Source organism: Peromyscus leucopus, chromosome 14 (assembly GCF_004664715.2).
Source record: "Peromyscus leucopus breed LL Stock chromosome 14, UCI_PerLeu_2.1, whole genome shotgun sequence".
NCBI classification, from domain to species: Eukaryota; Metazoa; Chordata; class Mammalia; order Rodentia; family Cricetidae; genus Peromyscus; species Peromyscus leucopus.
In genome coordinates this window covers 67,345,140-67,369,024 of record NC_051075.1, presented here as the reverse complement: position 1 = coordinate 67,369,024, position 23,885 = coordinate 67,345,140, and the positions used below count along the sequence as shown (strand labels likewise).

At 44.9% G+C, this 23,885-nt stretch overlaps 1 protein-coding gene across 7 annotated transcripts in view; it reads left to right on the top strand.

Moving 5' to 3' along the window:
• Ttc7b (tetratricopeptide repeat domain 7B) overlaps window positions 1-23,885 on the top strand; it is a 218,271-nt gene that overhangs the window by 80,309 nt on the left and 114,077 nt on the right. For all 7 annotated transcript variants that reach the window (XM_028886638.2, XM_028886640.1, XM_028886634.2 and 4 more), the window contains 2 exons: window positions 16,040-16,118; window positions 20,934-21,106. In XM_028886638.2, coding sequence (XP_028742471.1) covers window positions 16,040-16,118; window positions 20,934-21,106 — 252 coding nt within the window. The remainder of the gene's footprint in view (window positions 1-16,039; window positions 16,119-20,933; window positions 21,107-23,885) is intronic.

The window sequence follows — 23,885 nt, the reverse complement described above, 5'->3', positions numbered from 1 at the left end:
TCACAGAGATCTGTCTGCCCCTCTCTGCCTCTCAAGTGCTGGAATTAAAGGCATGTGTCACATGCCTGACTTGTTTTCAGTTTTTGATATTTCCATATACATTTTAGCTCATCATTTCCCTACCTCAACAAAGCCTGTCAGCATTTTGGTAAGGACTACTGTGAATCTCTGGGTCAATTTGGGCTTTATATGTGCACAATAAAACCTAAAGTTTACAGTAGCAGATGTTCCAATCCCATGGCTCTCCTCTTAGAATGGCTTCGATTTCTTTAAAAAGTGGCTTATAGAAAGTCGGACACTGTGGCCCTGGGGAGGTAGAGTCAAGAGGGCCCCTGGGATTTACTGGCTCTAGGGAGGCAGAGTCAAGAGGACCTCTGGGATTTACTGGCCCTGGGGAGACGGAGTCAAGAGGACCTCTGGGATTTACTGACCCATCAGTCTAGCCAGTCGAGTCACTGAGTTCAAGTCTAAGTGAGAGACCCTATCTAAGACATAAGGTAAGGACAGAGAGCTGGCTCAGTGATTAAGAGCTTTTGCTGCTCTTCCAGAGCACCTGGGTTCAATTCCCAGCACCCATACTGGCAGCTCACAATTGCCTGCAACCTCAGCGTCAAGCAATCTGATGCCACCTTCTGGCCTCCACAAGCACCAGCACACGTGTAGCAATTTACATGTACACATACACATAAATTAAAAATAATAGAAATAAATCTTTAAGAAAGTGAGAGAGCCATTGAATTAGACACTCAGCATTTCCCCCTGTCTTCCACATGTGTACACACGTGTACACACACACATACACAAAATAAAAAATAATTTTAAAAGTATATTTCATAAGTAGCTGAGGAACATATCTGCAAGGGGTTGGATGCCCAGAACCCATCTTTAAAGGCCAGGCATGGTGGCCTGTGCTTGTAATCTCAGCACTGGGGAGGTGGAGATAGGAAGGGCCCTGGGGCTTGCTGTACAGTCAGCTTGGCTGGATCTGCAAGCCTAGGTCATAAGGGAAGCCTTGTCTCAAGAAGTTAAGGTGTGTCAGCCTCTGAGGAGCAGTAGCTCACACCCTTTGGCCTCCACATGTGTGCACACCAGCATATGCATGTGCACCCCATCACCACCACCATATAGTACCTAATGTACAGGTTTTACATTTTTTTTTATAAATTTAATATTGAGGGTTTTTTTTATTCATTTTAAAGCTGCTGTGAATAGAATTGTTTCATTAATTTCATTTTCAAATTATCCTTTTTATTTTTATAAAATACTGAGTTTTTATATATAGATGTTGTATCCTGCAAACTTGATAATCTCATTACTATTTATTTTTAAAATGTGTTTATTTTGTGTGTTTATGTGTGGGGGCACATGTCAGAGGACAACTTGTGGGAGTCATTTCTCTCCTTCTATCACGTGGATCTTAGAGATCAAACTTGGGTCGTCAGGCTTGCCAGCAAGTACCTTTATCCCCTGAGCCATCTCACCAGCTCTCATTGTAGTTCTTGGTAAAAGATGGCTTAGGATTTTACATACAGGATTCTGCCATCTGTAAAGATAAACAGTTTTGCTGGTCGTGCCGATCTTGCCGTGTCTCGCTGACAAGAATCCTTGGTTCTGTGCGGAGTAGAAATGCTGATGACAGATGTCGTATCTGTTCCTGGTCTGGAGAGCAGCGTTTAGTCTTTCTTGTTACATGCGATGTTAGCGACGGCCTTTTTCTATATGACTCTCTCAGAATTTTGACTGGAAGTCTGCCTTATCTAATATTAATAAAGCTATTCCATTTCTCTTACAGCTACAGTTTACAGTGCTCTGTGTTTTATGTCCTATGACTTTCATCCTGTCTGTGTCTTTGAATGAAATCATCTCACTGTATCTCTAATATGTAGTATATTTGATGTTGCTTTTTTTGTTTTGTTTTTTAAGACGGTTTTTTTGTCTCACAGAGATCCACCTGCCCCTGCCTTCTGGGAGGGATTAAAGGCATGCACCATCACCACCCAGCCTCAATGTTGCTTCTTTAGTCCCATAAACTTACTTGCTTTTTCAGTGAAGTATTTAATCATATCCATCTGATATAATTATTGAAATGATTGGTTTTACATTGATCTTTTGTTCTTTGTCTCTATATGTGTCTTGTGGGGGTTGTTTTTTGTTTTTGTTTTTGTCTCATTGTGTTGACCAAGATGACTTCAAACTTGTGATCGATCATCTTGCCTCAGCCACCTGGGTGGTAGAAGCATCTGTGTGCACCACATACCTGGCTTCTTGTTAGGTTTTTAGCTTTTTTAAAAAAAATTCATCCTCTGTGGATTATAATATGCATGTTTATTATCACAGTATTTCTTTTTTATATCAGTTACATTTTTATTTCCCCAATATGTGTGGTCAGAGGACAACTTATGAGAGTTGGTTCTCTTCTATCTATCATATGGAGTTCCATCTATCATATGGATAATATCTCAGGTTTTGTCAGGCCTGGCAGCAAGTACCCTTACCTGCTAAGCCATCTCACCCAGCATATTCCATATTAATAATGACTTAATTTACTCTGACATAGTATCATTTTCTCCCTTTTAAAAAGTTATGTTTTCAGATTATATGTTTATGGGTGTTTAGCGTGCATATGTGTCTGTGCACCGTGTACAGGTAGAGCCCTCAGAGGCCGGAAGAGGGGTCACATCCCCCGGAAATGGAGTTACAGAAGATTGTGAGCCACCATATGGGTGCTGGGACTCAGACCTGGGTCCTCTGGAAGAGCAGCCACAGCCCTGGCTGAGCACCTCACTTCTTCTTGACACCATTAATGTCTTTATGTTACAAACACAGCAGCGCAACGTACTAGTTTTCCTTTATGTCATCTTTTTAAAGTAGAAGTTTTAAAAAGAAAGATAAGGAAATGATGTAGTCTTTTGTATTTACCCACATATTGACATTTAGCTGCTATTATTAGTTTATTCCTGGGGATTCATATTACCATCTGGTGACATTTCCTTGTAGTCTGAAGGACTTCCTTAAAATTTCATATTGGGCAGGTCCGTACTTTATAAACTGTCACTTTTTAAAAAAAAATTTTTTTTCCTGATACTGCCTTTACTCTGTGTTGACTTCAGATAGTTTTACTGGATAGAGGTCTTGGTCGGCAGTTTTTCTTCCAGTACTCCGAGTCCATCTCCCTGGGCCTGATAAGAAGTCACTGCTAATCTTTCTGCTGTCCCCAGGGTGGAGCTATTATTTGGGTGCTTGACCTTAAAGACTTTGTCATGCCTTTCTTTTGAGGCATGTGCTGTATGTAGTAGCTCTTCTTCAGTCTCTGTTCTGTCTGTCCGGTTAGCTTAGTGCTTTAGTCTGTCACCGGAAAGCTCCTGTTAATCCTGCGGACAGTCCTGTTCACTGACTGGGAGTTCCTGTGCTTCCTTACTTAGTTACAGACAAGGTCTCATGTAGCCCAGGCTGGCCTTGAACTCAGTCTTCAGCTTTTGTTCTTAAGTGTTTCTTACCAGCGTGTGCACCACATTAGCTGTGTTTTAGATCTGTAAAAATCATTTCCATAGATTTTTTTGATCATATGAGTGCTAGGTAGAATTCTTCATATTGGCCAGTTTGGAATGAATTTGTCTTTTTGTTTGAGCATGGGTTAGACTTTTCTATTTCTTTGTATGTCTCATAGTAGATACTGTCAGTGTAGGAATGCATATGGTACATAAATTAAGAAATGCAAGGAGAATGCTGACATCATCTGCAGAAAATGGAGGTAATTTTAAAACTTCCCAGTAATCATAATTAGCAGTGGTCAGTCTGCATCTTTGACATGTGACATCGAATAAAGCATCTCTAATTTCATCATTCCCCATGTCCTTGAGAGCTAGAGTCTTAGCAAACAGATTCGACATAGAAATGGCCAAAGGAAAATCAGTCATAAACTTGAGTTTTTGAATTGGAAACATCAGTATGAAGTCAAGAGGTATTTGTAAGGTCTGGGTGGGGGGAGCTGGCCTAGGTGACTCACCCATTAGCAGTGAGCATCCTTGGCTCCTATATAGTAATCTGAAATCTCATATTCCAGTAAAGAGAAATTTCACTCCATTCTCTAGATAGATTCTCTCCCAATGAGCCTTGTATACCTTTACATGGGTCCAGACTTCTAGGTCATATGACAAGGACTTGAGCCAAATAAGAAATAATTAGAATTTCAGGAAGGATAAAAGTTGCAACAGGCATGTATGTTTAAATTCATACATTCTCATTCAGTATCTAGGAAACTAAGTCAGTATCTTGGTTGGGATTTCTGTTGCTGTGATAAACACCATGACCAAAAACAACTTGGTGAGGAGTGGATTTATTTGGTTTATACTCTCACATTATATATAGTCCATCATTAAACAAAGTCAGGGCAGGAATTCTAGGCTGGAACCTGGAGACAGGACTTGAAGCAGGTGCTATGGAGGAACAATGCTTACTGGCTTGTTCTTTGCTTATTAGATAACTTTGGTTGTCACCTTTGGGTGTTAAAGGCCTGTATATTAGGATAGGGTGAGTGATAATAGTTTTTTTTTTTTCCTGTTGTATGCTTGCATGGTGATTACAAGAATACCTCCCCTATAATAATAAACCCTCAAATGATACATTTGCTTTCTGTGGCTCTCTATTTGTCTATTTTATACAATAAAAAGCTTTTAAAAAGATAACTGAGGGGTCAATTACAAGTAGAACAGAACAGTATTCAGAGAGGGCAAGTGTAAAGCAGGCTTCAAGGTCCCGTCAGCTGATCAGGACTCTCCTTCCTTCTTGGGACTCTTTCCCAAGTTTGTGGAGGACATGAGTTCCTGCCTGCCTGAGCAGGTGGGTGGGAAGCCACTTGTAAGGATGGGCAGGGGCATCTCAGCAGCAGTAGATGATGGTGACCAGCAATTCTTGGTAGTGACATTATCTCAGGATGTTTTCACCGGCAGCCAGTGGGTAGTCACACAGCTGGGTCTGCTACTGGCCCAGCCTGTGGAGACCAAGATGTGCCTAGATATGGCTTCTCTCACGAGGAAAGTGTGGCGCGAATGATAGCACCTAGTGGGCCTTTTTCTTCAAAGTGCCGGGAAACCATCTGCAGAGCTGATTATGAGCTCTGGGAAGAGCCGAGTGTGGTAGAGAGCATTCTTTGGAAGCTTCTCCTGCTGATAGCCACGCAGACCTGCGACTCCACTATCTCGTCAGAGCAGCGTCAGTTTCATTAGCTGACCCTGTCTTCTGAGCAGTGCTCTGAGGCCGAGACCATTCAGCAGAACTCTCCTGTGGCCACCTAGCTCCGAGGTCCAGCCCAAGCACTGTCTTCTTTCTGATCTCCTGCCTCTGGGGTGAGCTTGGCGTTGGGTTGTGGAAATTAGCAGCTGGTCTGTCAGCATGGCAGGGCCATCTTTCAACTCTCTGGGCACTGGAACTATACTGGGCCTGGGTTCAATCCCAGATCTTGTGTTTATTGGCTTGGTGGCCATGGACATATTTCCCTATCTACATGTGTAAAACTATGCATGAGACGATTTTGATATAACATGTAAGGGAAATCAGCTTTGATTTTGCAGTGTTTATTATTAAACCAAACGCCATAGTGCCTGCTTTTGGCTTTCACCCAGTAAATGTTTATATGTGCAATGGAGGGCCAGATGGTAGGTGGGGGAGTTGGCAAATGGTTGGGGGATGTGAGGATGATATGTTTTGAGAAGCAGGTCAGAGCTCTGGGGTGCTTTATCCTCCCATCAGGTGGAGCGCTGGTTCTGTTTCTCCGGTGAGGAAAAGCTAGACAGCGCCATTCTTCCTTCTCCGTGTTTGTCTGCAGCTGGTCCTTTCCTCCTGGTCCTTGTCCCCAGGTGTCTCACATCCGGTTCTCCCTTCCCACCTTCCCACTTCTCGTGACTGTCCTCAACTTTGCCCTTTTCTCCCTCTCTAATTTCAAACTGTTCGCCTGTCCCAGTCCAGCGGGTATCTGGGACAACTCCGCAGGCACTGTGTGCCTCAGGCCACACGGTTCTGCCTCCTTCTTTCCCCAAGGGAGGCACTGGACAGAACTCAGCAGCTTCGTGTCAGAGTCCTTCCTTTCTACTGTGGTAAACGGGTGCCTGTAGGCTGCGTGTTGGGAGAGCTGGGCTTAGGACCCGAGGCCACCCTTAGGTTCCCACCACTTCCATCCTGGGCCCCTTGTTCTCGCCTCTGCTCCATTCCTTGGAGCCATTATGTCCATGATTCTTCAAAGCTTAGAGGCCTTACGTTCTTCCAAATGTTCGCTTAGATTGTGTTTTTTTCTCGTTTGTCTTGGCTCTGAAACACTGTGCTGTGTTCATTTGGAAATGCAGTCTCTGTTTTCCACTCAGTGAGCTGATGAACACTGCACACTTGTCCTTTCACCTGCACCCCGAGCACAAGTACCTGTGCCCCACTTGGAAAGGCTCATCACTCTCTCCTTGCCCCAGCTCAAGGCACTGAGGAGCAGCCAGCATGAAGAGTTCCCCCTGTGCCCGGCTACTCAGCGCCGATGAGCGTTTAGTCCCATCCGAGAGCACGTCTGCCTTCTGAGTTGGCCTGTTGTTCAGTGACACTCTGTGTAATTGACTGGGCCCACCTAATGGCGCAGACTGTAGGGCACAGCCTGTCTTCCAGACTAGCTGGGTCTGAGCAGGCCCTTGTCCTGGTAGAAGTAAATATAATGTGCGGCAACTCACCCCGTCTCTTTGCATCCTCATTACAGACTTATAAAACTTGGAATTTCATTGCCAAATCCAGTTTTTTTTAGTTTGTCCTTGATATTCATTAGTTCAGAGCAGTCTCCAATGTCTATGCTAAGATAGCACAGTAAAGATTCCCTCTCTAGGGAGGAGGGATTATATGAGCAAAGGGGCCAGGATCATGATGGGGAAACCCACAGAGACAGCTGACCCAAGCTAGTGGAAGCTCACTGACTCTGGACTGACAGCTGGGGAACCTGCACGGGACCGAACTAGGCCCTCTGGATGTGGGTGACAGTTGTGTGGCTTGGGCAGTATGTGGAGCCCCTAGCAGTGGGGCCAGGATTTATCCCTAGTGCATGAACTGGCTTTTTGGAGCCCATTCCCTATGGAGGGATGTCTTGCTCAGCCTAGATACAGTGGGGAGGGGCTTGATCCTGCCCCAACTCGATGTGCCAGACTTTGTTGACTCCCCATGGGAGGTCTTACCCTCTCTGAGGAGTAGATGGGGAGAGAGCGGGGGGAGGTGTGGAGTGAGTGGGAGGAGGGAGGGGGGGGACTGTGGTTGGTATGTAAAATGAAAAAAAATTTTAAATTAAAAAAAAAAACTTCCTTTTCTAAACACCCTGAGTCCCCTAATGTTCAGGGTTCGAGTTGTCTAGGAGATGTCACCACCATCTTCCCAGAGAGTAAGAACAAAGACAAGAAAGTTTCGTATTTGTGTCACATGGCATCATCTATCTTTTAATTAATTATGTCTGTGCGCATGTGTATATGCCGTGACTTTTTACCTACTTTGCCATCTCACTGGCCCCAGCTGCTGTCTTTTTATCATGGGCCAAGCCTGTGAATTAGTCTTCAGGGCTGGTCACTGCATTGTTGGCTTTCAAATCTAGCAAAGTGAGTGAGCAGGTCAACCAGGGAATGCCATTTTTTTTTTTCCTTCAAAATTAAATGATTCTAAGCCGGGCAGTGGTGGCGCACACCTTTAATCCCAGCACTCGGGAGGCAGAGGCAGATGGATCTCTGTGAGTTCGAGACCAGCCTGGGCTACAGAATGAGTTCCAGGAAAGGTGCAAAGCTACACAGAGAAACCCTGTCTTGAAAAAACAACAACAACAAAAAGATTCTAAAGAAATAAAGATTTTTCCTGTGTTATAAATTGACTAGAAGGTGGATTCTAGTATTCTCCCCTCTCCCAATGGTAGAGTTTGGAGGATGTCTTAGGGTTTTCCTGTGATTAAAAACCATGATCAAAAGAAACTTGGGGATGAAAAGATTTATTACATCTCACAGCTGTAGTCCATCATCCAGGGAAGTCAGGCAGGAGCTCAAAGCAGGAACCTGAAGGTAGGAACCGATACAGAGGCCATGGAGAAGCTCTGTCTTCGTGACTTGCTCAGACTGCTTTCTGAAAGCTCTTGGAACCTCCAGCTCGGGGTTCACTGCTCACAGTGACCTCCTCCTCCTCCATCAATCAAGAAAATGCCCCACAGGCTTGTCCATAGTCCAGTCTGGTGGGGGCATTTTCTCGGTTTCTTCTTGCAATATGACTCGAGCTGGCATTGACATAAAGCTGGCCAGCACAGAGGATAATAGCCTCGATGATGGCTGGCCTTTACAACCCTTCCTCCATGTATGTAACTGACTTTTTGTTCTTACAGCAAATCAGTGAGCTGTAGAGGTTCCCTTGACAGGACATTTAAAGCCAGGACATTTGACTCAGAGTCCTCACCACACTGTTTCATCTGTCAGTTTCAGTTTATAGATAAATATAAAGATTCTAAACAAATGTGTTTTGAAGGATAAATTCCCTCATGATAGATTCATGTGGTTAGGTTGTTAACAGTATTATACTAAGGAATCCAAGTATTCACTGAATTCGATTGGGCTATTGAAGACCTTTAAGGGGCTGGAGAGATCACTCAGTGCTTAAGAATACTTGCTATTCTTGCAGAGTCCCTAGGTTCGGTTCCCAGCACCCACATCCAGAGAACAAGGGCCCTCTTCTGACCTCTGAGGGCACAAGATGTGCACACAGTATACTTTCAGACATTCAGGCAAAACAGTCATAAAATACAAGTAAACTCTTAAGATATAATTATGTTCATGAGGGAGGTGGCTTGTTTATTGCCTTGCTGGTGAACTTCCTGTGGAGGTGGGTTCTGATGGAGGTTAGTGCTCTTTGACTCTTCCTGAAGGTTGGGAGGAAGGAGGATTTGAGATAGGACCCATCTTCCTGTGTTTCCTTCCTGTTCCTCGGAGATGCTGGGGTCTGGTGATGTGAAGAAGAGCTTGGGAAGGCCATGGTATCCTTGCATTCTCTCTCTGGCTCATGCAGTTGTTTGCCCTCTTTCTCTTTCACATGCCTGCTTGAATGGATTTCTTTATGTCCCCAGGCCTGGCCCACTTAACAGGAACTCCTAGAAGCCACCCTCTGTGCCTGGTTTGATGTGCTCCTATTACCTCACACTCCTGGCCAGCTGACCAGTCAGACACTTCACTTCACATTTGTCATGAGGAAGCTTCAGTTGGTGGAGTCATCCAAAAAATGTTGTTAAGCCGACTACAGCTCTCATTAGGTTTGAAATGAGACATCCCGAAAGCCTGGCCCTCTTGTTCGTATCCCGTTTGACATGGTTGTCACACCCTCCGTCACTATATCTAGGCTGCAGCTGGCTTGTTCTGTAGAGCCGTTTGCTAGCGAGGCCAAGGTTGTGGGTTTGATCCCTGGCCCCTGACTACAGAAGCCACCTGTCTTCATAACAGCATGTCACTGGTTCTGAGGGGAAGAGTGTGTTCAGAGGAAGAAGTTAGGCTCTGCTCTAGGACACCCAAGGACCCTTTGGTACCAGGAAGCATGTAGTTTATTCCTGATCTGGATATCTGCTTCTGATGTCTGACTTATCAGAATGGATAATACCAAGGTTTAGAGACATGAAGGAGAAGCGAGATTCTCAAGCTGGGAACCAAAGGCTACTGACCTTCAGAAGGCACGTGGTACATCTTTGTGTTTCTACCGTTAGAAATGGTGACAGTATCCATGGGGGGTGGGAGGGTATCTTGCCATGTGAGAATCTGATTCTCAAATGTGATCACATTTTGTGATTCACAAAAATCCTTTGTAGCCAGGGGACAGGGAAAGAGATTTCAGAGTGAAGGCTCCTGGTCACTCTTTTCTTTCTTGAGGGCTTCCTAGCTTGCTAACTATCAGTGTCCTGCCAGCTGCTCTGTGAGGCTGTTGAGAAAGAGCCTTTGCTCTTAAGTGTCCAGTTTGTCTGGTGAACTAACATGTGGCGAGAGCTGCCTAGGCACATGTTTGCAGCTGTGCTGGGAGCCCTCCAAGAAGCAACACCTGCCTCTTCACAAGGACGCCAGGAAACTTCCAAGAGAAACCTTGGCTTTGGTCTTAAAGGATGGATAAAAGTCCCTTGGACTCTAGAGACCAAGAGAACCATGTGGAGGCACAAGGACAGGGTTTTTCCTAAACCGTCAGAAAGTTTTCCCTTCCTGCAAACTCTGACATCTCCATTGTCCATACAGCTCTCTGAAACTGTTAGCTTTAGATTATGCTAGGTGCGTGCCCTGGTTAGGAGGAAAGTCTTCTCGGCCTCCATACTACACACAGCATTGCCTAGGGTTTTAAGAGGTATGTCATTCCCCTATCTGCCAGTCTAAGCTTAATGTGGTAGAAGGGGGAAAGAGGCAGGTAGAAAGTGCAGCTTCCATGGACTTGGTCATTTGGCTCAGTGTGGTTAAGTAGATTCCTAGCCAGCTGCTCCTTAGGAACTTGGGACACAGTAGTAACCCAAACAGAGATCTGTGTCATGGAAACACTTCTGTTCTTCTAGTGTGTGAAGCTTGCCTGAGTTCCACAAGCTGGAGATAGCATCCCGTGGTCACTAGTGCATCCTCAGGGACCTGCTGGACCCTGGGAGGAAATTGCTCACTGGTTGGTGGAACAACCTACTGCTTGAGCCCCAGTGCCTGTCAGTCAGAAAGAGATGGAAAGGGCCAGACTGCTTCTTTGCTCAGATCAATTGCTGACTCATCCTGTAATTGATTTTTGCTTAGAAATTCTCGACCAGAGAGACATTGAAACTGAGTTTACTCTGGAAGGGCCCTTTCCTTATCCCCCAGAGGTTCACACTGAGTGTGAAGACTCCTATTTGCATCCCAACTGAGTTTTCATGACAACTGAATTTATATAGTGCCCTGAGTCAAACTTGGAAGTCAGTAGATAATTTAGAAATCCATGGTGGTGGTGGTGGGGATAACTTGGGGGTTAAGAGCACCAGCTGCTCTTGCAGAGGACCAGGGTTCAGTTCTCAGGACCCACATGGCAGCTCACTGTTCCAGGGTACCTGAGGCCCCTTTCTAACCTCTGTGGGCACGGCATGCATGTGGTGTACTTACATACATGCAGGCAAAACACTCTCTCACACACACAAATAAATATAAATATACAGTAAAGAATGAATTTTCTCTTTCTACTCTTCTCCCAAGAAATGAAGGGATAGATAAAAGGAAACATTGAATGTGACTTTGAATTAGTTCATCATCATCTGAAGGGTCCTCAAGTCCTCCAGGCTCTCTCAGCCTTGGTTTTCTATTATGGCCTGATGTTGGAGCTCTGGCTCTTTCCAGAATATGTCTCTCTCTTGTTTGATAGCTCATGGGATCATAACAGGAGATAATATTAAAAGAGCTACAACTGTTCAAGGTTGTAAAACAAAACTTATGTCTTTGTAAGCTTATGCTAAGAATGTGAATTTGGAGCTCAGCCTTAAATAAAAATCTGCTGCAGAGAGAGCTGGGGCCTGTTGCAGGGATGGAGATTCAAGAGGGAGATCTTAGCGTAAGAACTGAAGCATCAAGACTACTGCAGGGAAGCTTCTAGATATCAGCATAAGCAAGGACACTCTGAAAAAGACGCACATGGCGTAGAAGATCATTTCAAGGAACTGACAAGTAGGGGCACAGAAGTTCAAAGGCAGCAGTCATCCGAGAGAAGACGAGCCTACAGAATGGGGGAAGATCCTTGACAATTAGACATCAGACAGGACTAATATCTACAGCACAGGGAGAACTGTGAGAATATTAACCCACTCCCAAATCATCCAGTCAGTAACGGGGCAATTGAACTGAGTAGACAGGTCTCAAAACACTGATGGCCAATCAATATTTGAGAGTTTAGTATCATTAGCTATCAAATGCAAATTAAAACTGTTAGGTTCCATTTCCCCCTAGTCAGAATGGCTATCATTAAGAAAACAGAGGATGTGGGGAAAGAGGACCCTTTATTGACTGTTGGTAGAAATTGGTGTAGAGGTTCCTCAACAACCTAAAAACAGAACTGTCATATGTCCCAGCTATACCATTCTTAGATATGTGCTCAAAGGACTCTTAAGTCAACGAGGCCACAGAGATACTTCATGTCCATGTTTATTGCTGGTATATTCACAATAGCCAAGATATGGAACCAGTCTAGCTCTCCTTCAGCAGAAGATTATATAATGAAAATGTGATCAATACACACAATGGAATTATATTCAGTTGTGAAGAATAACAAGGTGACATTTGAGGAAAATGGATGGAATTAGAGATCATTATGTTAATCAAAATAGCCATACTTAGATGATAAGCACTAAGTTTTCTTTCATATTTAAGTGCATGTGTGCATGCATGTGTGCGTGTGTGTGTGTGTGTGTGTGTGTGTGTGTGTGTGTGTGTGTAAAGTAGAAAGGCGATCATGAAAGGGAAAAAGAAGGGGAGCACTATTTGGAAAGGGGGAGGGATCCAGCCAGAGGAGGATGGACAATTGGAAGAGGGACGAGGATGAATAAGAACAAGGTACAATAACATTTATTTATGAAAATGCCATAATGAAGCCCATTATTTATAGGCTAACTTAAATTTTTAACTTAAAAAATAAAAAGAGGGAGGACCAACTGCTGGCCAGTTGGTACCTTCCCAGTTGTGTTGACAACCTGTGGGGCCAACATTGACTCTTAGGAAGTAGAGCCCGTAGGCCGACAGAGAGCCCTGGAGGGGAGGGAGAGTCTAGAGAATGAAGATAAAGGCAGCTAGGAAAGGGAGGAGAGAAGTGAAAGCCAGCGAAGGGTGGAGGAGACTGTTCCCACCATGAAAAGTGGTGGGTCTGACCAAGCCTAGGCTGAGGGACGCCGGCCAGCTCTGCCTATGGCTGGGCGCTGCCATGGTACTGAGAGCGGAAGTAGTACTGCTTCCAGAGTTGGCTGAGCGTGCAGCTGGCCCCGGTGACTGCAGGCCTTGTCCCCCCACCCCCACCCGGTCTTAGGTGAGTTGTTGGAGCTGCTCCAACCTGAGGGAAGCACACCCTGCACAGAAAGCTCGAGGAAGCAAAGTGCAGGAGACGACCCAAGCCCTGACAGCTTGCCAGAGTGTGTGCCGCTTGGTAAAAGTGGCAAAAACGTTACCATAATGAGCTCTGACATCATTGCACTGTCTCAGTCAAGGACGTTGAAGTGGAATAAATGACCTCGTGTCAGGGTCTGTGGAAACCCTCAAAACCAGGGAAATCCCTTGGCTGGCCAGTTGTCAGTTTCGAGTGGAAACTTTAAACAGCAGTTTCTTCTAGATATTTAGTGATATTTAATGGATCTCAGCATTTTAGGGACAAACTAATAGTTTACAGATATGAAAGCAATCACGTGGATTTTGTTCATTTCCCTCATACTGGGTGATTTCATGGCATTTAGAATATAATTCTTGCAGGCTGATTTCCTTTTTCTTCCTTGCTATCATGATTAAACATTTAGCTTACCTTTTTTTTTTTTTCTGTTCACTGGCAAATTGGAAGTGATTGGTCAAGTGATATGTGACTTTAAAATGTTTGTCATTGACCGTTGACTGAGAACTTGGTATTTGGGGTGCTTGTGGCCCTTTCTAATGTTTAAAATGTGCTACCCCTTCTCTGCTGTCCTTCCAGGGTACCACATTCATTTGAACAAGCCACAGCCTCAGGCCTGCTCCATTCTGCAGCTGCTCCGGATTCTTTGTTTCTGAGCAGAATTCTTCTGAGCTGAGGAGAGCTCGATTCTGAATCCTGAACATGGCCCAGGGACACGCTGGGAAGAGCTGGAGACAGCTTACACCCACTCCAAAGGCTTCCCACCCACTCCAAAGGCTTCCTAGGGAGTCAGTCACATCGCTAGCTGGTTTCCCTCAGGCTCAGCCTCCTGTCCTGGAGATTTGTGTGTTCCTCCAGCAGGGGGCCTCCGTCCTGCATGGCAGGAACCACAGCCAGCCAGAACGGGGAGTTGGGTTTCTCTAGCCATGGCGTATCAGCTAGCTGAGGGCATACCATCAAGTGCAGGACTTCTTCTTCACCTGGCCCAGTGGATTTGCGTTCCAGTTTGAACCAGTACCTTAGGAGCATCTCATTAGCTGTCCCCACCAGAACACAGAATTGATGCTATTTGTGCCTGTGAAGCGCTTGGATTCGGTTGTTCTGAACTCTTGAGTCACTTCCGCTTTAGAGCTGACGTTTCTTCTGCCCGGGGTGGTAGCAGCATGGTGGAGAGCTCCCAGCTTGCTCTTTTGCCAGGCTTTGAACTTGAGCCCCCTTTCACTTCCCTGGAAGCCAGATTGTGTTGGATCATTTCTGCTAGAAAATTCTGTGCCTCTGTATCTCTATAAATAGTTCCTTCTGCAAAGAGGACACGGGAGACGCCCCAAATGACCGGGTCCTATTTGTAGCCTCCCCACAGTTACAATCTTTAGCTTTTATGTGCTTGTTCAAGGTCTAATTTCCACATTGGCGAGGCAGTTCTTTCTGAGGGTCTATCAGGGTCTCTCCAGTGACAGTGCGTCAGACATGCCCTGATGTCATCAGTCCAGAGTGCCACCCTTTATGTCCACAATGGGTGTTTAATGGGTGATTTGGAAATAAAATTAGCTACCGTAGCCATTCCCATCCCATTTTAGCTGTGACTGTTTCCTCCCTCCCACATTACTCCAGAGCAATGGACGTTGTTGCCCATGAACAGGACTCCCATAAAAATGAGTGAAGGGGCGGGCAGAGCAGCTAGCATGTCCCAGGGCCTATTCCCTAATTGTTGTTCATGTCTCTGATAGAGTCCTACACAGGCTTCTCTCTTTATGCCACCACAAAGCGTCTGACCTTCTGCCGTCTCCTCTGTGTGGGTGAGGGGGCCTGGGAGTATTTACTTACTGGGCCATTCAGCCATTGTCTTCAAGTTCTGGGCTGTTCCTGTGAATGAGAACTCTGGGAAGTCACGTGGCATAAGATATGACTCAGTCCCCCTCGTGGTGCTTGCATCTTACAGAAGCCACATTTTTATCTCATACCTTCGCATGGTTTAAAATGCCATCCAAACAAGAGTTGTCTGTCACAGCCTGCGGAGGCTGGCTGGCGGTATTGCACCTGCTGACCTATTCTGTGGGTTTCTGGAAAGATGAGATGTGTTCTAATGAGCATGTTATAAATATCACCGAGTTACGTCATAGATGGTGGCAGTGCTCAATGTAAAGGAAATGGCTGGGAGGCAAAGAGGCCAGACCCAGCATTCTGGGAGGATAAGTAGATCCTGGATATATCGGCCAGGATGTTCTAAAAACGTATTTGTCCTCAATGTAATATGTCACTCGACATGTCTTTGTGGAGCGCATAGGATGATGAGTGGAATGTGTTCTGATCTCACACAGGAGGCCCAGGCACCAGTCAGTACACAGTGACTCTCAGAGAGGGCCTTTGGCCCTCTGCTTCTTTTTGTCAGTTCAGAGTTGGAGGGTTCATGCGATGGACTTACTAGGCAGTGATTTCTGTTCTGAAAGATTTGGAGTGATTAAGGGAGGCCGTCTCTCTTTTTTCATACCTTTTCTCTTTGTCCTGCTCAGGAATTTTCAGCCAGAAGTCTTATCCACATTGCATGCAGTGCCTTCCTGATGACAGTCAGTCCTTCACTGTCCAGGGTCACTGTCTCCCTTTCAAGTGAAAGTGCAGACTCCGGTACCACTCTAGTGGAGGCCATCGTGAGTTTGAAAAGAGACTCTTGTGAGACATAGCTTGCCTTTTTTTCTTTTCCCTGGAACTGAATTTTAGGTTTTGTCTCCTTGAGGAAATTTTACTTATTCTGAAAGGCACAAACACAAAAATCATGAGTGTTAGGTCAGTTGCTCCAAGACAGACAGGTATGTTAGAATAATCATTTACTTGAATTCTAGCCAACAGCTTTTATATAGACAAAAACGCATTGAAATTTGTGTATAAAATGTTTAATATTAATGCATGCCAGATGGAAACCTTGTCGAATTCTGTGTGCACACAGGAACTTGACGAGAGGAGTCGGGAGATTTCGGGAGCTTCTCAGAGCAGTGGAAACGAGAACGACACAGAACCTGCGAATGGTAAGTGGCACAGGCGTGAGGACCAGTCCGTGTGTGTCTGCATTACACACATCCACATGAGACTGTCGAGAAGCAGTAACTCACCCACTCTGAGAGCACAGTTGAGTGTTTCAGCATGTTTGATATTTAGTTTCAGAACATTGTAATCACTCTGTGAAACCCCAAACTTATTAGTAGTCCGTTCCCATTCTTTCATTCTCCAAGTTCTTTTTTTTTTTCCGGTTTTTCGAGACAGGGTTTCTCTGCATAGCTTTGTGCCTTTCCTGGAACTCACTTGGTAGCCCAGCCTGGCCTCGAACTCACAGAGATCCGCCTGGCTCTGCCTCCCGAGTGCTGGGATTAAAGGTGTGCACCACCACCGCCCGGCCATCATTCTCCAAGTTCTTGACAGTCATTGCTGTTTCTATGGATTTGCCTGTTTTGAACATTTCACGTAAACAGTTATACAGTATGGTCTTTTGTGACTGGCCCCCTTCATTTAGCATAAATATGTTTAAGATTCTTTCATATTGCCTCAGTATTTTCTTTTCATTGACAAATAATTTTCTGTTTTCTGGGTCCATACATTTTATCCACCCAGTCTCTTTTCAGTTGATGGGTAGTTGGGTTGTTATGACTGATGCTTCTGTGAGAACATTTGTGTTCAGGTTTTGAGTGGACAGACATCTTCTTTCTTCCTCTGCACTTCAGAGTAGAACTCCTGGGCCATATGAAAACTCTGTGTTCAACAGTTGGAGGAGATGCTGTTCCCAAAGTAGCCACCCCATTTGACATCCTACCCCGCAGCTTTCTCCACAGACTACCCAGCACTCGTTATCTTTTGTGAGTGTGCAGTGCTGTCCTGTGGTCTGTGTTCTTTCTTGAAGTGTACACTCTGCATCCTAAAAAAGGTGGGATAAGGCCTGCCTGGATGCCCATGTGTGGAAGAGGTCAGATGTGTGCTTTTAATTCATACTAACCATGGTAGGACATGCAGGTGAGATCCTCAAGTACTGTTGGGATAATGATATGACCATAAAACTTAAAAGAGAAGTACAAGGGATGTCTATCTTGTATAAACTCTGTATAGTTCAGTCATCAAGTGAAGGCCTAGTGCTCACTGTACTAATAAATGTTCTGTGTCACAATTAATGTGACAGCCCTATATAAATCTGCAGTCTGTCTTCTGTTACCCATGTTTGTCCTTAATTGTTGTTAGGAATGTTCATTCGGACAAGGCTAAGATAATCAGATCATGGGAGATGCAGAGAGAGCTTCACTTGGGTATCTCCAAGGTTTTAGGAAGTAGAAATATGATTTATGGGGCTAGGCAGCTAAACAGAAGGCCTTTCTAGAATATGTGGTTAAACTAGATAAGTAACTTCACACACGCACACACACACACACACACACACACACACACACACACACACACACACACACTTACTTCCCATCAAGACCTTATCAGGCCTTTAATATTTTATATTGGTTTACTTATATTCAGACAAAGCATTTTGAATTTTTAGGGTCCTCTAAGGCATAAGAACCTGCAATTATACCTATGAAAATTATTGCAGATATCTTTTCTCTCAAATTCACTTATTCTCAAAATTCCATGAGGCTTTTCAGCTGATCAATTTAAATTGCTTTGGAAGCATACTGAGAATAGTGGTGTTTCAAAATGGAGCATTTGTGTTGACCCTCAAAGATAGACAGACAGACAGACAGATATCTTCCATTGTTTTCTTGAGGAGCAGGGAGGAGCCTCCTCAAGTCTATGTGGTAGCTGGAACTGCCCTTGGATGTTTCAGCCATCATCTGCCGTTGTTAACATGGAGGAGACATTTCCTACTTTATGTCACTCTGAATGAAGGTGTGCCTTTGCTCTCAGCTAGTGGGGTCATCAGGTGACATAAACCATTTCTAATCCATTGAGTACTGAACTGAAGGAGTGCATGAGAATCATGTGAGGAAATGTGGAGTCTTAGTTAGGATTTCTCTTGCTGTGAAGAGACATTATGACCATGGCAACTCTTATAAAGGAAAACATTTAATGAGCTGCCTTGTTTACAGTTTCAGAGGTTTAGTTCATTGTTATCATGGCGGAGAACATGGCAGCTAGAAATACGGTACTGGAGAATTCTACATCTTTATCTAAAGGCAACAGGAAATCAACTGAGACACTGTGCATATCTTGAACATAGGAGATCTCAAAGCTTACTCTGACAGTGACACACTTTCTCCAACAAGGCCACACCTACTCCAACAAAGCCACACCTCCTAATAGTGCCACTCCCTATGAGCTTATGGGGGCCAGTTACATTCAAACTACCACATGTGGTTTTGGTTTTAGTCAAGTGATCTGCCAATGATCTACATCCTTAACTGTATTGAGAAATGCCAAACAAATACATGTCCTCACAGCTCTGGAATTCCAATGGAGCAGGTCTGTGGCAGGACCAAGGAGTCTATTTTATAACTATATGATTCTTCTTACTTTAGATAATAATTGCAAATGGATGATGTACTTATGAGATGGTAAAGTTGTTTTGTGAGCTTGATTTGATGTGAAAGCATAGCAAAAACATAAATACTTTTATATTTTAAAATATATTCATAGCATGCCACTCCTAGGTACTTTTGCCAAAGAGTTTAAACAGTTTTCAAACACAAACTTGAACGTGAATGTTCATTTCTAACAGCCAAAAACTGGAAACAAGCTGAATGTGTGGACAAAATGGGGCACGTCTGTCTTGTTCGACAATAAAAGGGTGCATCTTGAAAATACTGTGCTACATAAGGGAAGCTGGTCACAGAAAGCTCATATTGTATCTGTTACTGTGAGATCTTCTAAATAGGCAGATCCATAAAGACAGAAAACACATTAGTTGTTCTGAGGGTTTGAGAGGGGGAAAATGAGAAGCCACAGCTTAAAGGGTATAGGGTTTCTTTTTGGGGTGACGAAAACGTCCTGGAACTAGATAGTGGTGAGGATTGCATAACCTTGTGAATGTACCTAATGCCGTTGGATTGTATGTACCCTTTAAAACAGCCTCGTAGTGGATGGGGGCTGGGGGAGGTGAGAGAGAGAGAGAGAGAGAGAGAGAGAGAGAGAGAGAGAGAGAGAGAGAGAGAGAGAGAGGTAGGTAGGTAGGTTCTTTATTCATTTTTCTCTTTTAACGTTTATCTCACTGCCACAGTGAGTGGAGGGTGATACTGACATTCGAAGCTTCCAGCAGAAGCCATTAGCTCCTATGACTGCAGTGAGATCAAAATGAAGCAGGAATTGAAGGCCCAGGGAAACAGCTCAGGCACTGTTTAGGTCCTGGAAATTGTGTTCTTATGAGATCTATACAGATGGCTCAGTTGGGGATGATCTGGGTTCATTTATTTTCACATTTTTATAGACATTTAAAGGCAGTGGGTTCTACACAGGGATAATCAAGAAAATTTGCCTTTACCCAGTGGTTCTCAGAAGCCACCAAGCTAATGATTTGCTTGCATTAAGTTTCCTTAGGGAGTTTTAGGAAGTTTCATATGGATGAAGCCTAGCAAAGTTCTCTTCTGGAACACATTTATTTTAAAAGCTCATTCTCAGGGAGCATCAGCACTCTTTGTATCTTCCAAAGAACACAAAACCTGATGGAAAACCCCATTTCCTGAAGTTTTATTTTGCAGCTCTGGGTGATTATAGATTGAATATCCTGGGATGCAAGGATCCTGTTTGAAAATGGGGGCGGGGGAGACATGTGCACATGTATGTGCACACACAGAGTGGGGGAGGACGGAAAAGAATATCAATATGCCTTTATCAACAAGACCCTCCTTAGTATATACATTCCTCTTACATATCACTTGGGGTAATGTTCTAGGCAGTGGCATTGCAGAGACTCAGCAAAACATCTGCACTGGCTTGAAGGAGAAGGTCCAGGTGTTTCTGGGTTTTCACAGGGAGGTGAGAAATACCCACCAGCTTTGTAAAAAGCTCTTTCTCATCAGAAGCTACAGCCTTCACTTTGCCTTCCCTATTACACAAAGCTGGCTTCTGCACTTCTGGGCCAGGAGGTCCCAAATGGACTGAAAGCAGGGCACCCCACTACCCAAGTGCTGCCTCCTGTTGGTGGTAGCGTGACTCAGGACACTGGTCTTTAGTTCTTCTGGGAATGAAGACATTTTGAGTATCTAGAGTGTACGTCTGGCCATGTTGAGTCGTGTGTGTCGTCCCCCCTCCCCAAGATAGCATCATTGAAGTTGAGTCCTGGCTTTTTTCTGAGTTTGAGCTGCAGCAAGCAGCTGCTATAGGGTGATGAAGACATCTGCAGTTCACCCAAGAGCTCGTAGGAAAGGCTTTTAGCTACGTGTTTAGTTGTTTGAGGTCTAAAGCCTATGTAACGTGTAATGTAGACAAGGCAGTACTGGAAGTGCATGAACTTTCTTAAGCAACTCTTCATGGGCTGGAGAGTGGTTCAGTGGTTAAGTGCAGGCACTGCCCTTGCAGAGGACTGGAATTGGGATCCCAGCACCCACCCATGTCAGGTGGCTTACAACCCCCAGGATTTCTGGCCTTGCCTGCACTTGTGTATACATATCCCCCCATATAATTACTCATAATTAAAAATAAATATTTTTAAAAAGTGTTCAAATATCTTAGCATCTTAAATTTTCTTTTGCCATAATTGGGTGTGATTTTCATATAGAAGTAAACATTTAATTCTGACTCTTTTACATTCTGAGTCTTGCAATAGTGTCTCACACATAGTGACAGCTGATGATAATGATGAAGTGGATGATAGAAAACAGATTAATAATCATGCTGTTCTTCCTTTGTGTTCCCAGACAATAGCCAGGCAGTTGGCCGAAATCTTGTTACGGGGCATGTGTGAGCAGAGCTACTGGAACCCCCTGGAGGATCCTCCCGGCCAGTCACCCCTGGATGACCCTCTCCGGAAAGGAGCAAACACCAAAACCTACACGCTCCCTCGCAGGGCCCGTGTCTACTCAGGAGAGAAGTATGGGACTCGATGTTCTCAGCTGGGGACCGTGGGACGGGAAGGGCTGTGAGAATGTTTAAGGGCAAGGAGACGAGCACAGGCCACGTTTTGCCCGTGTGAAATCAGATGAGCATACTAATTGACCACGTCAGCAGAGACACCTCCCCACTGTCCACAACTCCAGCAGATCTCTCCTCTCAGTGCTGGGCCACCTCCCTCAGCTCTCTGCTCTCTGTGCCGGTCTGTGGATTCTCACTCCGTTTATCATGAGATTCCCAGCACTAGGCAACAATCGGCAGCCACTGTCTATAGCCAGAGTTCATGGGCATTCATTTCTTCAGCAATTCCCCATCTTGTAAAAATCTTCTTCTTAGCCAGACCATCCATAAGGACAATGAATACTTTGCCAGCAGTTGAGAGATGGCCCTTTAGCACGTCTTTGGTTTTTGCAGGATTTGAATTTGGGACTTGGTTTCACTAGAGGAAAATGGGCCAGCGGGCTATTGTCTTCTTAGGCCTGAGTCTTCCCTGGTCAGGAGGATGGCGGGTGCAGGGCAAGGACAAGGCTGGGAGAAGGTCACTCATTTCTGCACTGCCCCTCAGAGCCCTTTGGTTCCCTCTGCCTGTGGCCAAAGGACAAGGCCTGGTGGCATTTTCTCATCTCTGCGAAGAGAAAAGGGACACCAGTGATTGGTGTGGGGACCTCTTCAGTGTTATCACACTGAGAAGGTGCTAAGAGACTGTAAGCAGCTGCTTTGGAAACCCTGGAGAGCACGCTGTGGCCTAGGCAGCCTCGTCTCTAGCTCCTTGTGTGACACCCCTGGCTTTTCTTTCCCTCATAGTCCTTACTCAGTTTGCGTTGCTTTGTGGATTTGGACGAGGGAATGCATTCCTGACTTTTCCCTGGGACTTACCCTAATTTAGTTTTGACCTTCATTTTCCCAGCCTTGCCGAACCAGTTTGCCTGACTTCCTCCTCAGCCCTTGTCTGGATTCATGAAACACCTGTTCTGGTCTCCTAACTCACTGTGAAGTGCTGACCGCCTCAGGAGGGGCTTTCCAGAAGCAGATTTGAGATTCAAATTTTAAGTGACTTTTAGGTCTTCAAAACAAAGTCTGGGTTTGTTTCCCACTTTAGACACTTCTGAGTAGCCTAGGTGCCAGGTACACAAAGGGTCTCAGTTACTACTCTTCTCATCCAGGGACACTGGGTGGAGCTCTGTCCCAGGGCGGCCTTACCTCAGAGACAGAAACTCTCCTATTTCACTGGCTGCTTGGTGCTTTCTAAACAGCTGGCCTTGTCACTCTTCTGACACCGTTCCCCCTCACCCCCGCCCCCCATATCAGCTTCCTACCTGTGTAAGGAGAATTCCAAGAGGCGGTCGCACACACACGCTAAATTTCATACAGATGCACACGATCTGTTTGGTTTGTACCTGTTTTACTGTCTGTAACTCACATACTGTCCAGCTCAGTGACTTCCAGTACACACATGGTTATGAATGTATCACCAAAGTCAAGTGGAGAGTTTTCACTTTTCCAAAAATAACGGCCAGTTCTTCTTGGTGCCACCCTCCTTTCTGCCAGTCCCTTCAGTCCATATGCAAGTCAGTGTTGGGGTGTGACCTAGTGAGATGAAATACATTCTTTCCTCCTTACGTTGCTTTTGATCATGGTGTTTATCATAGCAACAGAGAAGCAAACTAGAAGAGGGTGCTGGGGTGGACCCCAGAGCCTCTCACAGAGCACTAGACAGTGCTCTCCTGCTGAGTCGCATCCCAGGCCCCATAAGTTCTTTTTGGTGCTATTATAAATATATTTTTTTTAAATTTCAGCTTAAAATATTTCAACCCACTTTTAACTTTTTTCTAGATTTTAATAATATTCTCTTTTTTCAATTTAAAAAATTAGTTGTTTCATAAATTCATACAATGTGTTTTGATCATATTCACACATACACCCTAATCCTCCCAGATTCACGTCTCCCCTCCCCATGCAACTTTGTGTACCCCCCCCCTTTTAAACCTGTCAAGTCTAGTTTGTGCTGCCCGTCTGCTCTCAGATGTGTGGCCCTCCGCTGGAGGATGGTTGACGTGCCAGGGCCCACATTCTTTTTATATATATATATATATATTTTATTTTACAATACCATTCAGTTCTACATATCAGCCACGGGTTCCCCTATTCTCCCCCCTCCCACCCCCTCCCCTTACCCCCAGCCTACCCCCCATTCCCACCTCCTCCAGGGCAAAGCCTCCCCCGAGGACTGCGATCAACCTGGTAGACTCAGTCCAGGCAGGTCCAGTCCCTTCCTCCCAGACTGAGCCAAGTGTCCCTGCATAAGCTCCAGGTTTCAAACAGCCAACTCATGCAATGAGCACAGGACTCGGTCCCACTGCCTAGTTGCCTCCCAAACTGATCAAGCCAATCAACTGTCTCACCTATTCAGAGGGCCTGATCCAGCTGGGGGCCCCTCAGCCTTTGGTTCATAGTTCATGTGTTTCCATTCATTTGGCTATTTTTTTTTCAATAATTGAGTAAAACCGAAATTTATTATAAGCCACAGTCGTCCTAGGGACCTCCATGCTATATATATAGCCTCTACGGTTCTATGGGTTGTGGTCTGATTGTTCTTTATTTTATATCTAGAATCCACCTATGAGTGAGTACATACTATAACTGTCCTTCTGGGTTTGGGTTACCTCACTCAGGATGATTTTTTCTAGTTCCATCCATTTGCCTGCAAATTTCATGCTTTCATTGTTTTTCTCTGCTGAGTAGTACTCCATTGTGTATAT